The 15,854-nt window shown below is 35.3% G+C and overlaps 1 protein-coding gene across 3 annotated transcripts in view; it reads right to left on the bottom strand.

Moving 5' to 3' along the window:
* Positions 1-8,453, bottom strand: part of smarca2 (SWI/SNF related BAF chromatin remodeling complex subunit ATPase 2) — a 61,585-nt gene extending 53,132 nt beyond the window's left edge. For all 3 annotated transcript variants that reach the window (XM_073839324.1, XM_073839323.1, XM_073839325.1), the window contains exons 1-5: positions 8,359-8,453; positions 5,469-5,708; positions 5,194-5,323; positions 3,358-3,690; positions 2,880-2,978 (exon numbers count right to left, since the gene is read on the bottom strand). In XM_073839324.1, the coding sequence (XP_073695425.1) occupies positions 2,880-2,978; positions 3,358-3,690; positions 5,194-5,323; positions 5,469-5,693 (787 nt within the window). In that variant the 5' untranslated portion in view covers positions 5,694-5,708; positions 8,359-8,453. The remainder of the gene's footprint in view (positions 1-2,879; positions 2,979-3,357; positions 3,691-5,193; positions 5,324-5,468; positions 5,709-8,358) is intronic.
* Positions 8,454-15,854: the final 7,401 nt, after the last annotated feature.

Genomic DNA, 15,854 nt, shown 5'->3' with positions numbered 1-15,854 from the left:
GATGTCCACCTCTGAAACAAAAAATCTTTACAAGGACTCATATGACCTGTTTCAAGCCAAGTTTAATGCCCTTAAAGAAACTTTATAAAGGGCATGAAATCCTTAAATGAAAACATAAACATAAGAGATGATACAAGTTAAATGTTCCGAAGAGAAAAGTTCTGGATCTTTATTTCTGGTTAGGCACAATCAATCAGTTGCTGAACCTGCCATGAGGGCATGCAACGTCCCCAGTCATTTCATATCGAGCAAAAATGCAGTTAAAATGTCAATTGACCTGAGGTGGTACACATTATCTTTCACAAGTACAGCCAATAAGCAGCGGGTTACAATTAAACCAGGCTGACTCACCAATCAAGTTCACTTGAAAAGAAAAGCGATCTTTGAACTTTTAGTAATCCATGAATTATTTCACTGTCATTTGAAAGCATGTTAAAGGGGATTTAACCTCTGTAAGGTGGCTCCTTGGCATTTTCTTTAAAAGCTTTTTTCATCTTTTTCAAAGATTCACATATATGGGGCATTTTGACCATGTTTATGTGCACAAGAATATTATAAATCTGAATAATCTGACAGTTAAGCAGTATCTGAAGTGAATAGAAGACATTGGTGTGACGAGACACTTATCTCACGAGACGAGACGGGACGAGATTTTGGGTTCACGAGAACGAGACGAGACGACTTTTCTTAACTTTTTTTAAAAAAATCCTCAATGATGAAAAACATAGGGGAAAATAGTATTTTATTCAACAAAAAACACAAAATGCAAAAAATGTAGGTGCATTTTGGTATGAACTTGTACCTTATAAAATTAAACTTATATTTTAAGGAATTATATGCAGTAATAAACATGTAAACTAATGCTGCATGATTCTGGGTAAACTGAAAAACTATTTTCTTTTATAAACTGGAGATCACAATTCTGAAGAAAAAAAGGATTAGAAATCTAAACAAAATTACGTAATTTACTAGTGGTTTTGAAATGTTCATTGCTTAAGTCTGGATAAAAAAAAGAAAGAAGGAGCCCATGTCTCAATTAATAAATATTTGTTTCACTACTGGAATATCTTGAATGTTTAATTCAATGACAAATACTTGTTTTAAACGTGTAGTTGTCGCCATCTCCTGGCGAAGAGAATAAACGTTGCTCTACAGCCGTGTTACAAGATACTTTCGTTTTGATCGCTACTGTAGTCAATAAGTGTTTATATCCAAACTACAAGCTTTTATCCCAGTACTTATGTTATTTAAATGTCTGTAACAAAGACATATTGATGATTATGTGGTTTAAAAGACTGTTTGTGTTGCTTTCTGAAACGGCAGCATTAAGAATGCAGATTTGAATGTCTTCAATAACTTCCACATGTAAGCTCAGTGGAGCGCGTGCAACAGTTGTAATAGACATCGCTGAATCGTTGTCATTCATGAATAAGATCGTATGGGTGTTTGGATAGAGATCGTGATATTTTAACTATTAGTCATGCAGCTGTAATGTAAACATTAGGTGAGTTCGACTTCATGTGGTGCTGCGCAGACCGATCAATCTGTTCTCCAAACGCTCTGGCGTTACTTTGATGCCACACGTGAACGTCACGTGGCGTCGGCGCCGGTTCAAGTCGGACAAAATTTCTAACCGGCATGCACTACTTCAAGTCAGCCGCGGTTGTGGCTAGAAGGGATACGTCTACGACCGGAAACTAACAATGAAATTAATTTTTCTACCTATTAGATTGTGTTTTTTTAACGTCTACACCTACCACAACCCTAAACTTAGCCCTTACTATAATAAAAAAACAGTATTATTGTTGTACAGTGTGATAATCGGGTCTCCATTAGGACCCAGAGTGATCTTATTGGTTCAATTGACTGCTAATGGGTATTATTTTTAGCGCCTGATTACAATTCCTGCAAAATCACGTTATATTTTCTATAGTTAGAAATGCGTAATAATGACCATTAATGTCTTTTAAATTGCATAGTAGAATTATGTTTTTAAAACATAATAGAACAGCGTTTTACATTAATAGTGAATTATTCTTGTTTTCTGAATATACACTGACAAATAAAACCACTTAAAAATTGATTTACTCGTGCATTATTTATCAGACGTTATAGTGCTATATAGCATTTAAATACGTTTTTTCCATAAAGAAGTTATTGTGGATAATTACAAATTTATACGTTATTAAATTACTTTTTATAGTATAATTACATCATAGTAATAGATGTATTATATGTATGTTGGTTTTTATAAAAATATAAAACATTTTTGAGCAGGCATTACCACCAGGATCCTAAAGGAGACCCGATTCCGGGGCGGACTCAATTTCTCACGACACCGGCTTGCTCAGCCAGCGCAGCGTTTCAGGAGCGACTGCACCAGGCTGTGATGACGTCACAGCTTCTCATGATTGGCCACATTCACCACATGATGATGATCACACGTGTTTCGTGCTTCAATCCATATAATTGCATAACAAATCAATTTGCATGCCATTTCGTAAATAGTTTACGATCTTTTGACTGCAGTAATTTTATTACTGCAGTAAGTTTATTATTGTACTTTTTTCATACAGACCATGTGACATCAGTGGTTCAACCTTAATTTTATGAAGCTACAAGAATACTTTTTGTGCACAAAGAAAACAAAATAACTTTTTTTAACAATTTATGCTTTTCTGTGTCAGTCTTCGAATCACGTTCACAAGAGCATCATTAACAAAGCTTGGAATTTTGGAAGTCATGAGGGATGACATAAATTAAATTTTTGGGTGAACTATCCCTTTAATTGATTGCCATGGAAAGCCTTTTGCTTCACAGTGCCATCTGGTGGAACATAGACATGCAACTACTTAAGAATAAATACATCCCACACTCACCTTCAGGCCACGGTTTTGGCCCAGCACTCTGGGTATGAGTCTGCATGGCTGGAGAGGGACACGGGCCCGTTGCAGGCCCTCCATGAGGCATTGGCATACCTAGCAAAACAGTACAAGATTGAACAATAATTAGGAAAACAACTGCAACAAAAGTATAACTAACATCATAACCAATTTTTTACGGAAAGTATCCAGCTGCATTTAGGCTTCAAAACAATGTAAAAATACTGTATAAGCACAAGAGAAAACTGGAATTTAGGCGCTTGGACTTCCACTGCATTCCAACTCGAAATTTTGAATTTTGCCATAATTGACACAAAAACACGAAATACTCTCATTGTGTCATTGTGACATAATGAGGTCAATATGGTAATGTGATGTGGTGGTTGACTGGAACTCACTGAGGTTTGATGAGGGACATTTCAACTTCCATTTCCCATTTACGTTACTACACCAAAATAACTATAAGCATATTCACCTGGAGGTCTGTTGAAGGGGCCAGTGTTCATGGGCTGCTGCTGCATGGTGGGGAGGCTCCTCTTGCCCTGCACAGCTAACTGCAGATTCTCAGGCAGAGGCTGACCACGGCCCAGGATCTTGTACGCCAGGATCTGAGCCCTGAGTTGCTGTAGCTGGACTGGGCTGAAGGCAGACTGACCCCTGGCCTGCTGTCCCATCCCCTGCGGATCCATGGGCATCATGGGTGACTGACCCTGAGACATTTGCGGTGGGGTCGGCCCTCCTCCTGACAAAGGGCTGGGCACATGCTCAGACACCTGGCCCATTGGTGAGGGATGAGGAGACATGTAGCCTAAGAAGCAAAATAAATAAATAAAGATTTATTAAGTTTATTAGAGTGAGAAATGTAACTTGGTAATCACAGCCATACTAAAGTTTTCTCTTTTTTTTGTAGAATAAACCAGCTTTTTATAAAAAAAAAAAAAAAATTACTGATATTTTCTAAAAGCAATGGTTATTTCTATACTGTGCACACATTTGAAAGGGAACATTGGATGCAAAACTAAGATACATGTGGAAACAACCACCATAAAATCCATTCACTCCTTGTTTTAATCCCTAAAAAACCTAAGCTGTCTCAGTGGCTACGTTTAGATGCACAATTTTCGGTTCATTCATTCCGACTAATGAATCTGAATGTAGTGTTTACATGAACACTAAATAAAGTGATCGGGTCGATTTGCGCGTTTATATGTCACAAGCTTTAAATTGGAATAGTTTTTTTTTTTTTTTTTGGACATGTGCACACTGCACAAATATAGTTTCTCCCTGTTTTCACATAATAACCACTTTATTCTTTATTTGTTTTTAACAGCAGAATTAATATTTCTGGATAAATATACATATAAACCGTGCTGCTTTATCATGCCTGTAAAAATGCCACTCCCTGCTGTGTTGCCAAGTCCGTGGTTTTCCCGTGGACTTGGGCTACTTCACCACTGTTGCCGCGGGTTAAAACGACCCCAGCAACGCAATATTTATCCCTTGGAATGCTTATGCAGGGCAACCCTACCAAAATAGATGTATTTTACCCCCCGGAACACAAATTTTAACGTTTTGAGTAGCAATTGGGTGGGTTTTGTTGTGAAAACCTGGCAATCCTGACTCCCTGGTCCAAAAAGGGGTGGCTGTAGATGAAAATCCAAAACAAGGATTGGTGGGAGGTTGTCCTTCTCCACTTCACAGATGCAGAGTGAGAGTTTTATAAAGACAGGACAAGTTGACAAGCTATTTCTGTCATTGCACATGCACAGTCCTTTCAGTTTCAGTTTTTAAATCCGATCGAGTGTTTACATGCACTCTCAATCATATTAGAAAAGGAATAAACCACCCCCAAAAAGCTGCTTGGCTTAAAAGACATTTCTGTGTGAACTGTGCTTCATGCACCTCTACATCACTGACAATGGATCATTTTGCCTGCTAAATTTAATTAACCTTTAAATTTAAATGAACCTTTAGGCTCCCATCAACAAGTCAATACACTTTTATACTATATTTAGGACTGTAAAAGGTACAGATCAGAGAAAAGCTTGGCTTGAAAGAGAGCAAAGTACAAAAGATCTTATGTATACCCATATGGGGATAATTAGTGTAACATAAAGGCAGCCCCAAAGATAAGTGCGCAAAATAAATAAATTAATACTGTCAGATAATTGCCTTCATTACCTCAGAGGCCTTTGTGGACTTACCTCCTTCTGTGGTGGAACAAGAGCTTCCTTTGCTGAACTATAATTATGGTTTAAATTACAACCGCTGAGTGCTTTATTATTATATTGTGGCCAACAGATAATTGTACCTTGACTGTGTTGATCCATAGGGCTCTGTGGAGGACCCATGCCACTGTGCAGGGATCTCATGCCCACCCCTTTCATCTGGCCATAGTGCATATCGTCTCCCATCCCCTTCTCATGCATTCCCTCCATAGGCTGAACAGAGGAAGGAGATTAGTCATACATGCTGCTGGCATACTGGCAACTTGAAACATATTTATTCATAGCATGTTTCTGTTTGCATTTATTAGACAACTATTGATCTGTTTTAATATAATCAACGCTAAAAGCCATCCTTTACCTTATGCAATGGGTGCATGTCCTGTGAATAGTCTCCAGCCCCTTGCCCCTGAAGAGCATGCGGCACACTTGGGGGCCCTGGGCTAGGACCCATCATGCTGTGTACAGAGCCAGGAGAGGGTCCAGGTCCAGGGCTGGGCCCTAGGATGGGCCCTGGAGACAGGCCAGCACCTGGTGATGGACCAGCATGGGACATCCCAACCGGTGGCTCATTGGGAGTGGACATCTATTGGCTGGGAATCTGTGGGAAGAAGTGGCAAAAGCTTAAACTTACTGTAAATGATTAATTCTCACTATTGTCTAAATACTAAACATTGTTTGACTCCCAAATAACAGCATTTTTCATTTGCTACTTTCAAAATAAGAAGCAATACTGTAAAAAGTTAAATATATTTTAAGTTTCTGCCGCTCACCAAGCCTGCATTTATTTGATCCAAAGAGCAGCAAAAACATTAAAAATCTGATATTTTAAATAACTATTTGCTATTTTAGTATATTTTAAATTTTATTTATTTCTGTAATTAAGGTATATTTAGTCTTTAGTGCCACATGATCCTTCAGAAATCATTCTAATATGTTGATTTGCTGTTCAAGAAATATATAATAATATTATTTTTATTAATATTTAAAAAATTGATACATTTTTTCCAGAATTCTTTGATGAATCGAAATATCCAAAGATCAGCATTTATCTGAAATAAAAAGCTTTTGTAACATTATACACTATAGCATTCAAAAGCTTGGAGTCAGAATAATGATAAAGATATTTATAATGCTACAAATGATTTCTATTTCAGATAAATGCTGTTCTTTTGAACTTTCAATTCATCAAAGAAACCTGAAAAAAAATCTAATCAGCTGTTTTCATCATCATCATAATAATAATAATAAAAATGTTTTTTGAGCAGCTGATCAAAATATTAGAACAATTTCTGAAGAATCATGTGACGAGTAATGATGCTAAAAATTCAGCTTTGAAATCACAGCAATAAATTCTATTTTAAAAATATGCAAATAGAAAACAGTTCTTTTAAATAGTAAAACTATTTCAAAATTTTATTGTTTTTGCCATACTTTGGAACAAATAAATGCAGGCTTGGTGAGCAGAAGAGACTTCTTTAAAAAACATTAAAAATCTTACTGTTCAAAAACTTTTGACTAGAAGTGCAAATTATATAAGAATAAATTATATGAGAAAGTTTCTACATCGGTTATCAAAGTTACAGCTAGGCTAATGAATTCAATTAAATTCTGATTATTAGTATACATAACTATGCACAGCATCTGTTATCTTTTATCATAACAATCAATAAGCCAAGACAGCAGTGCATTTCAGTCTCTTGTGGCTTATTGCATCAGTATATAAATAACCTGAAACCAAGTTCTGTCATAATAAGGAAATACAGGCAGTAGTATGATGATATTTCAGGATCCACGTTTTTGAGTAATGAATTTCAACGTCTTTTTCCTGGGTTGGAAAACAGCATTTTAATGTTTTCCGTGACTGTGTGAACCCTGATACTCATTATATGAAGGAAAAAAAGCCTGAACAATTTTTATTAATTTAGTTGTATTTATATTCTAATATTTCTTTATTATTGTTGTTGTTGCTATTAATAATAATAACAACAATGAACTTTACCACACAATTAAAAAAACATACATTATTAAACAAGATCTTTCTTTTTCTATAATTACACTATTTATTAATCTTTGTTAATGTTAGTTAATAAAAATACAGTCGTTCATTGTTTGTTCATATTAGTTCACAGTGCATTACCTAATGTTAAAAAACACAACTTGTGACTTTAATAATGCGTTAGTAATTCTTCTAATCCCTTCTAATATTGCTTTACTGTTATATTGCTTTATTATTATTATTGTTAGTATTGTAGTTCAGAAGAAGAAGAAGTGGGAAACGTATAAGGACAGTCCCCAGCTCATATAAAGGGAAACAAACAGACAGGCCTTTAAATAGAGTTGTTTAAAATTTACGCAAACTCTTCCAGTGTTATTTGCATAACAATGACCCGCGTTGATCTCTGACACGCCCACCTGAGAAGCGCTTCTGGAAATGACAGGATCACAAGACGCCAATAATGACAGTAAGGAAAAAAAAAACATGCACAGGGAGAAATAACAGTACTTTTATCGTATAACGACACGTTAACATTTAATTACACACTCTATTGAAATTACAGTAATTATTTGAGTATCTAAGAACGACTTAAGTTCATTCACGCAGAACTAGGAATAAACAATCAATCCATCGTTGAATGCACAAATGCGCTCATGCAGGCCTATGTTTACTGTCTAAAGCAAAATGACGAAAACTTAAAAAAAAACTAATAATAATTAGGCGTGCCAACGTCACCCGTAATATTATATAAAAAAGCTTAATTTAAAACACATATTAACATAACTTAATCATATCGATTCATTAATAAATGCACATATAGCGTGGCGCAGGGCTGTAATTTAGAGAGAGTTGCTTTGATCAGATCATGGCTTCCTCGACCTGCTGTCATGACTGTCTCCCCCTCACGCCATTGCAGTTTCCTGAAATCTCAAACTTTGTGGGACCTTCCCACCACAACGCACTACCAATGCACGTTTATTAACAGCTTTTAATTTTCCTCGCATTATAAACACATATGCATTCTTCGAAGAGCAGTTTATTCACCTGCTTTCATGTTGTCAAAGTTAAAAGCAAGCACGCAGTAAAGCCCCCTGTCTGATATAATTGAGCAGCAGCTCGCTAACCGTCTTCACAGTTATGTTAGCATGCTAGCCCGCTACATTTTATCAGCACAAAAATGGTAAAAATGCTGCCCGCTGACATATATACATTAGTATAAATGTCCAAGCAAAGAGTATTTAAACTCAATTACCTTCTGCGAGGTAAACAACACAGTAAAAGGTCTAGCACATTATTTCAGCTTCAAAAATATGACTGCCATATGTTGGTCCCCTCCCCTCTGTTTTGCTGACAAGTTGAAGTTCGCGTTTTTTAGTGTTTTGCCATTTCTGATTCGCTGAGAGCGCAGGAAGCGCAGTCGTCTCTCCGCTGTGATTGGCTGAGAAGTACATCGATCATCTCGTGGTATATTTAGAGGCGGGCCTTTCAAGTACACTTTCACTTCGCAGTACAGAACGTGCTGGAACTTTCGGCTGTCCGCCAGGGCGTTTGGGGACACTCTTGAAAATGATCACGTTTTCACACACTCACAGAACTGAATGTGTTGTATATACGCCTGCAACTGTCCCTACGTCTCGTATCTGGTTCGTTTTTCTCTGTCACTGCACTAGGGAAGAGCTGTCACAGGTTCCGTGCATTGCATATTCATAGGTTGCATAACCATGTTGTTGTTGTTGTTATTTGTTTATTATTTTAGATATTTTATTTGCTCTCTAAAACAAGTGTGATAAATAAAAACGTATCTCATACTTAAATAAGTGGTAAAAATAATTAACTAATTGTTGGGCCGAAAATGCAACGTTACTCAATGTGAAAAATAATAACTTCCCTGCTTCTGATTGGTTCATACACCTGGGGGGCTATACCTGATTGGTTCATATCTATAACGCCCACCCTCACACCTATTTTATAATGATTTATTACGTCAAAGGCTTCTTAGTGAATCCAAACTAATGATATCATCATATTTTTGCATATGACATCTATTGGGTAACAGAATGAAACGGTTTTCTTGTGACAAAGGTAGCTTTTGTCTATGAATGTCAGCTTATAAGGCAATTTGTCACAAGTTTAGCTATCATAGATTGCAATTTAGTAATTAATATTAATATTTGCTGGGAAAGATGGTTTCTTTTGGTTGTTACTTTTTTAGGGGGAGACTCTGCAAAACAGTTTTTTCATGCATCTGAATGCACAAATGCGCTCATGCAGGCCTGTTTACTGTCTAAAGCAAAATGACGAAAACTAAAAAAAAAAAATAGGAGTGCCAACGTCACCCGTAATATTATATCAAAAGGCTTATTTAAAAATATATTAACATAAATTAATCATATCGATTCATTAATAAATGCACATTTAGCGCGGCGAGTTCCTGTCAAGTTTGAGATTTTGGGCTTTTTGGTTTTTCATAAAGTTTTTCCCAGACTAGTGAAAGAAAACATCCAAAAGACACTGTTAAGTGTTTCATTTATAGCACTTTATCTATTTTCAAAATGCATTTTTTGTCCTACACTAAGACATAAATCTCAGAGGGATTTGTTCATATTTAATTTGCTTGATTATATTTTTTTATTAATTTAGTTTTATAATTATATTCCCCCCAAAACATGTGAAAATATATTGTTTTCTGTCTGTAAAAATATTTTCTGAATTATGAAATGACAAAAATTCCCAAAATTCCCTCTGTGATTTTTTTTGACACTAATATGATAAAAATTTGAATTTTGAAACCGTCTTCATCCAGTGTTTACATTTTTGTACTAAAAATGTATGCAAATTATCGGATATTTAATTAAATAATGCCTTATATGCATATTTAAACCTAACATTTTAGAAAACTTGTAATACAAGAAATGTTTGCAATTATCAATGTAATCAATGAACTGGGTAAGGCGATAACTATTCGTTTTATTATGTAACCACACGAGGGAGGCAGTGCTCAAGAATTCAATGAGATTCAAGCGCAATCTAGGCCTACATGCAAATACTGCTACGACTCGGTTCGTAGTGTTAAAAGGGTAACTCATGTATTGACACTAATATATTACCTCATTTATATAATTAGTTAATGAATTATCTAATTTGCCAACCATCAATTATTATTGCCATGCAATAATGCACACACATATTCAAACGGATTCACCTTATAAATAAAATAACTATAATAAAATAACACAATTTATTTAAATTATTTAAATAACACAAATAAAAATAACTATAATAACGTAATAAAAATAGTTAATATAGTTATCGTTTAATACAACAGTTTTCAGATTTGCTATTAGAAATAGCAACAGTGCTATCATCGAACTGATTTCATCTTAACTGAAATTACAAATATTAATATACATTTATATTCATGTGCTTTTTTTCTTAGCATCTGAAATAAAGCACACAGTTTGTACAGGTACAGGAAAGAAATCAAGAGCTGAATAAACCTCTAAATGTCATTAAAAGCACAGATACAAGTGGTGTTGAGTGCTTGAGAGATGAAGATTAAACCACAAAGCTCTAAAAACAAAAGTATCAGTGCTGTCATAGTACTAAACACTGCTGTTTAGCAAAACAAGATGGCTGCTTACATATTGTATACTGTATAGGGTAGAATTTTCTAAAGATTTTCATACTTGTATTTATTTGTTTATTTATGGGAACTTGTTCCACCATTAAGAGAATGTGATAGCAAAAAAAAATGTTGTTGTTGTTGTTTAACAAAGGGTAATTCAAACACAATACAAACAAACAAAAAACAAATAGACAATAAAGGTAAGCCAAGACAATTTGCTAATACAAAATGTCCGATTGGCCCTCAGCTGTGCCTGAGAGACTTATGCAAATCAGTTTGCACTCTATTGTTCTGAATGGAAATAGTTCTTAATCTTTAATGCAGGAATATGATTTTATTGCTATTGTTAAACTGGCTTTGAATACTGAGTGAACTCTATGGTTTATTACACTTCTGTTGTTGTTTTTTTTACAGGTTAAATGTAGTAAATAGTAGAAAGTAGTAAGACAAGACAAGATATAATTTATGACATCATTGTTAAACTAAAAAGTGATGATTGTATCTTGTTTGCAGAGGAGCATTTAAGAGGTTTTAGTTATGATGCAATCAACATTGTAATGTGGAATCTTTCATTTTATACAAAGCCAAGATTAACCTGATTTATTTTTTTAAATAACTGGAAATTGCATACTTTTACATCTAGTTAAATTATTCAGTTAATCAAAATATCTAGACAACATATTGAAATGATACATTTGTCTTTTGGATAGTAATCATGTATTTACAAATTGTAACAGCAGTCCTAACAAAACGTAATTTGGGTTGCAGTGTAACCTTATCGCCCATAAGCTTTCTCTGACACCTGGCTGATGCTATCAGGTGAGATAGGCATGTTGTTGAATGTGACCTCAGTGTTGGAATGACAGATTGTATTCTTGTGGTCGTTTCTCCTATCAAGTCAATTCCAACCGCACGGTAAAATAAATTACTTTTTGTCACACAGGTGGAGATTTTATGTCCACTGTTCACAAGCACAATTCAGGGTTTTTAACAGACAACAAAGAGAGAGAGCGAAAAAAACTTTAAATGAGTAAGACAGTATACGTTTTAAAACATATATGTGACCCTGAACCACAAAATCAGTCATAAAGGGCCATCTGGAATTCAGAGGGAGCAAAAAATCGAAATATTGAGAAAATCAACACTCGCTGATTCGAGGCCCTTTTGTTTTCCCTTCTGAGTTATTTTTATCATCCTACAGACACTATATGTGACCCTGGACAACAAAACCAGTCATAAGCATTTAATAAATATAATTTAAAAAAAATTAAAGTAAGATTCATACATCTGAATAAATACAATTTTTATTGATGTATGGTTTGTTAGGATAAGACAATATTTGGCCGAGATACAACTATTTGAAAATCTGGAATCTGAGGATGCAATAAAAAAATCACCTTTAGCGTCCAAATGAAATTATTAGCAATGCATATTACTAATCAATAATTAAGTTTTGATATATTTACAGTAGGAAATTTGCAAAATATCTTCATGGAACATGGTCTTTACCTAATATCCTAATGAATTTTGGCATAAAAGAAAAATCTATAATTTTGACCTATACAATGTATTTTTTGGCTATTGCTACAAATATTCCCATGCTACTTAAGACTGGTTTTGTGGTCCAGGGTCACATATTGCAGATTTTATATTCAGTTTTTATTGTATCACCTTTTAATATAACAAATCAATAACTAATCACAAAGAATATAAAATGTAAAATGGTCATAATGAGCAAAGCATTATAATTACTACATTGTAAAAAGTTTTCACCAGTTTCAACTTAAAAACTTAAGTTTAGCAGCTGCCTTAAGATTTTAAGTTAAATCAACTTAAGCCATTTAAATTAATTTATATCAACTCATTTTTATTGTAATAAGTTAAAATGACTTGTAGTTTTAAGCTGATTTAACTTAAAAACTTAAGGCAGCTGCTGAACTTGGGTTTGTAAGTTGAATCTGGTGAAAACTTTTTACAGTGTATGTTAGCCGTCTATTAGTATTGTCGTGTATTCTCAAATCTGATCAACAACACGCAGATACATCAGATGAATGAAAATACATCTTGTTGAACTGCAAAGCACAAACTAAAGGTTGTATTTGAATAGCCTTTGGACAGGTAAACAAAGTATATGGTTTTGGCTCTGTCTCTGCTTCCTTTCCTCAGTAATCCTTTATTTTCTTGCCATTTTCAAAAAAGGATGTGTGCGAGGTTCCTGAATGTAAATTCATCCAAATAAAGCCTCCAAATAACCTGAATGGTTAGTGCCTCCACTTCAGATTCACTGGTCAGGAAAGGCCAAACCAGCGTTCATTTGACATGGAAAATGACAGTCGACAGTGGTTTCAAAATCAATTTGCCTTAAAACCATTACCTCCTCAGACTGCCCACCATGAAATTTGCCCACTGTCCAAATTAGGGCGTGCGCAGTCGCCAAACCTGTACTCATCCTATAGCCAGGCGATCAGTCACTCTACATATTTGAATTAGTCAAATGTGTGAAATGACACTTAGCAGCTTAATGCCAAGTGATTAAATCTCAATACACCTTCTAACTACCAGCTCAAATGAGCGCAACAGCATAAACACATATAGGCTTTTAGCTTTATGGAAATTGGCCTTACAATAACAATCCCATGTGCCTTACAATAGGCCCAAGTGTTTTTACAAATGCACTCACAAAAAGACAATTTTAGCTCTTGTGGGCGTCGTATGAACACATCGGTTATTACAGTCGTCACGGCAGTATCGGCATTCACCACGCTCTGTATTTGCACAGCGGCCACAGCTAAATATATATACCATAGATTGGAGCGGCTTTCATGACCTGCTTTGGCTAATTGCCTGTGTTTTCCAGGTGTGACCTGACCAAAGGCACGTTATATTTAGTTTTACATGTGACATCTGTTTCGGGGGCTTGTTTGTTTTGTGCGTGGTGCTGTTGGTATTCTGAGCGTCCCAGGTGGATAACTTTCCTTATTAAGCTTTTCGTATTTAAATGAAGCCACGTAGCAAAAAGGTCTGTCGTGAGCCATTACACTTTTGAATTTTGTGTTATTGACACCTAATATGCCTAAAACAAATATCAGTTTGTGGAGGATACTTAAAAGTTTGAATATACTCGTGTCATGTTTCCATGCACGACACTCACTGGCTCCAGGCTCTTTTGTTTTCAGGGCATAAGTTGTGGCCTAATGAACTGAGTTATTTTTATGATCCTACAAACACTATATGTGACCCTAGACAACGTCATAAGGGTTAACTTTTTGAAACATCTGAATAAATAAGCTTTCCATTGATGTATGGTTTGTTAGAATAGGACAATTTTGAGAAAATCATCTTTAAAGCTGTCCAAATTAAGTTCTTGGCAATGCATATTACTAATCAAATTTACGTTTTGATATGTTATTGGTAGGAAATTTACTAAATATTTTCATGGAACACAATCTTTACTTTATATCCTAATGATTTTTGGCATTAAAGAAAAAAATTAAGATTATTTTAACCCATACAATGTGTTGTTGGCTATTGCTACAAATATACCCGTGCTACTTAAGACTGGTTTTGTGGTCCAGGGTCACATATATGTCTGTTCTTGTGAAAATAAAACATCCAGAGATACAAATGAACCTGTCAAGCACCTCTAAATCTGACTTCTTCAATCTAAGCATTGTCCATTTTGTCCATTCATGGCAATAAACAGTTTCTTAAAGATCCCTTTTGGCCAACTGGCTACATCCTTCTCTTTTTATCTTGCACGCTCTGGCCAGTGTTTATTTGCCCCTCTGTCATCCCATTGAAAGTGGAACTCAGCCAGATTTGTCCGCAGGTGTGGGACACCTTCCATCACTTGACCCTTTAATTTCACCGCTCCAGCACTCGATTTGCAAACCCCAGGATTTTTAACAGCCTCCTGGGACCAGCATCTGATAAAGAACAGCGCTGGAAATCTTTTTCCAAGATGGTGTGGGATTCCAGAGGGGTCAAGATATAGGCTGGGGGGGAGGAAGCGCTGTCAGTAAGGCCTCTTTGTAGTTGCCTTTGTTGCAGGTGTTCTGCCACTCACCATTATCCTCTGCTGTCTATTCATCATCTTTACCTGCGTGACATCTGCTAAACTAAGACACATTACTATCAGGAAAGAGACTTCGCACTAAGAATACAGAGAATCGACAAAATTAGTTCCATGGACTGGGTAGTTGCTCACTTAACATGTTGTCTTGGTTTACCTTGGTTTATCAGGTTTGACCTGCACTCAGGTTTAAAGTGGTTGTCTGATAGTCAAACATCTGGAAAGAGCAAACACTGATCCTACAAGCAAAGGTTAATGATTTATTGTATCTTTTCTCATGTGGACAATAAAAGAGAATATTTTGAGAAATGTATCTGCGTATTTTGACCCTATAATAGAAGTCAGTGGTCACCAAAATTGTTTGGTTAGCAGCATTTTACAAAATATTTCTTTCATGTTCCACAGGAGAAAACAAATTTTTGTGTGAATAGACTGCTCCTTTAACTTCTAAAAGCAGGGCTACTAACTGAGACTAAACTGGCCACCAAAATAGTTGAAACAGTTAATAATTATAGTTGACAATAATTGATGAGCTGGGTCTGTCTTGTGAAAAAAACAAACAAACTGTGAACCGGTTCTTTTTAATAAATAATCACAAATCAGTGTCAAACTTTGGTTTGAATGAAACTTTCAGGGGGAAAAATCTAATATTTAACACAAATTGGTTGTTTTCTAAATGAATAGATCACTCCTGAATTACCCCCATGTCTTTCTTTCTTTAGTCAAAATTTTTTGAGGAAAACATTGCAAGATTTTTCTCCATATAGTGGAGATTCAATGGGGATCAACGTGTTAAAGGTCCAAATTGCAGTTTCAATTGAGCTTCAAAGGCTCTACATGATCCCAGCTGAAGAATAAGGGTCTTGTCTTGCGAAATGATCCATCATTTTCAAAAAAAAAATTTTTAAATAAATAATAATAATAATAATAATAATAATAATAATAATAATAATAATAGACTTTTTGACCACAGACGCTCATCTTGCACTAGCATGACTTCACGCATTGTGTAATCATGTTGAAGAGGTCACATGGGGTTAGCTCTGTCTAA

Source organism: Garra rufa, chromosome 5, assembly GCF_049309525.1.
Source record: "Garra rufa chromosome 5, GarRuf1.0, whole genome shotgun sequence".
In the NCBI taxonomy this organism is placed as follows: domain Eukaryota; kingdom Metazoa; phylum Chordata; class Actinopteri; order Cypriniformes; family Cyprinidae; genus Garra; species Garra rufa.
This window is presented reverse-complemented; position numbering and strand designations above follow the sequence as displayed.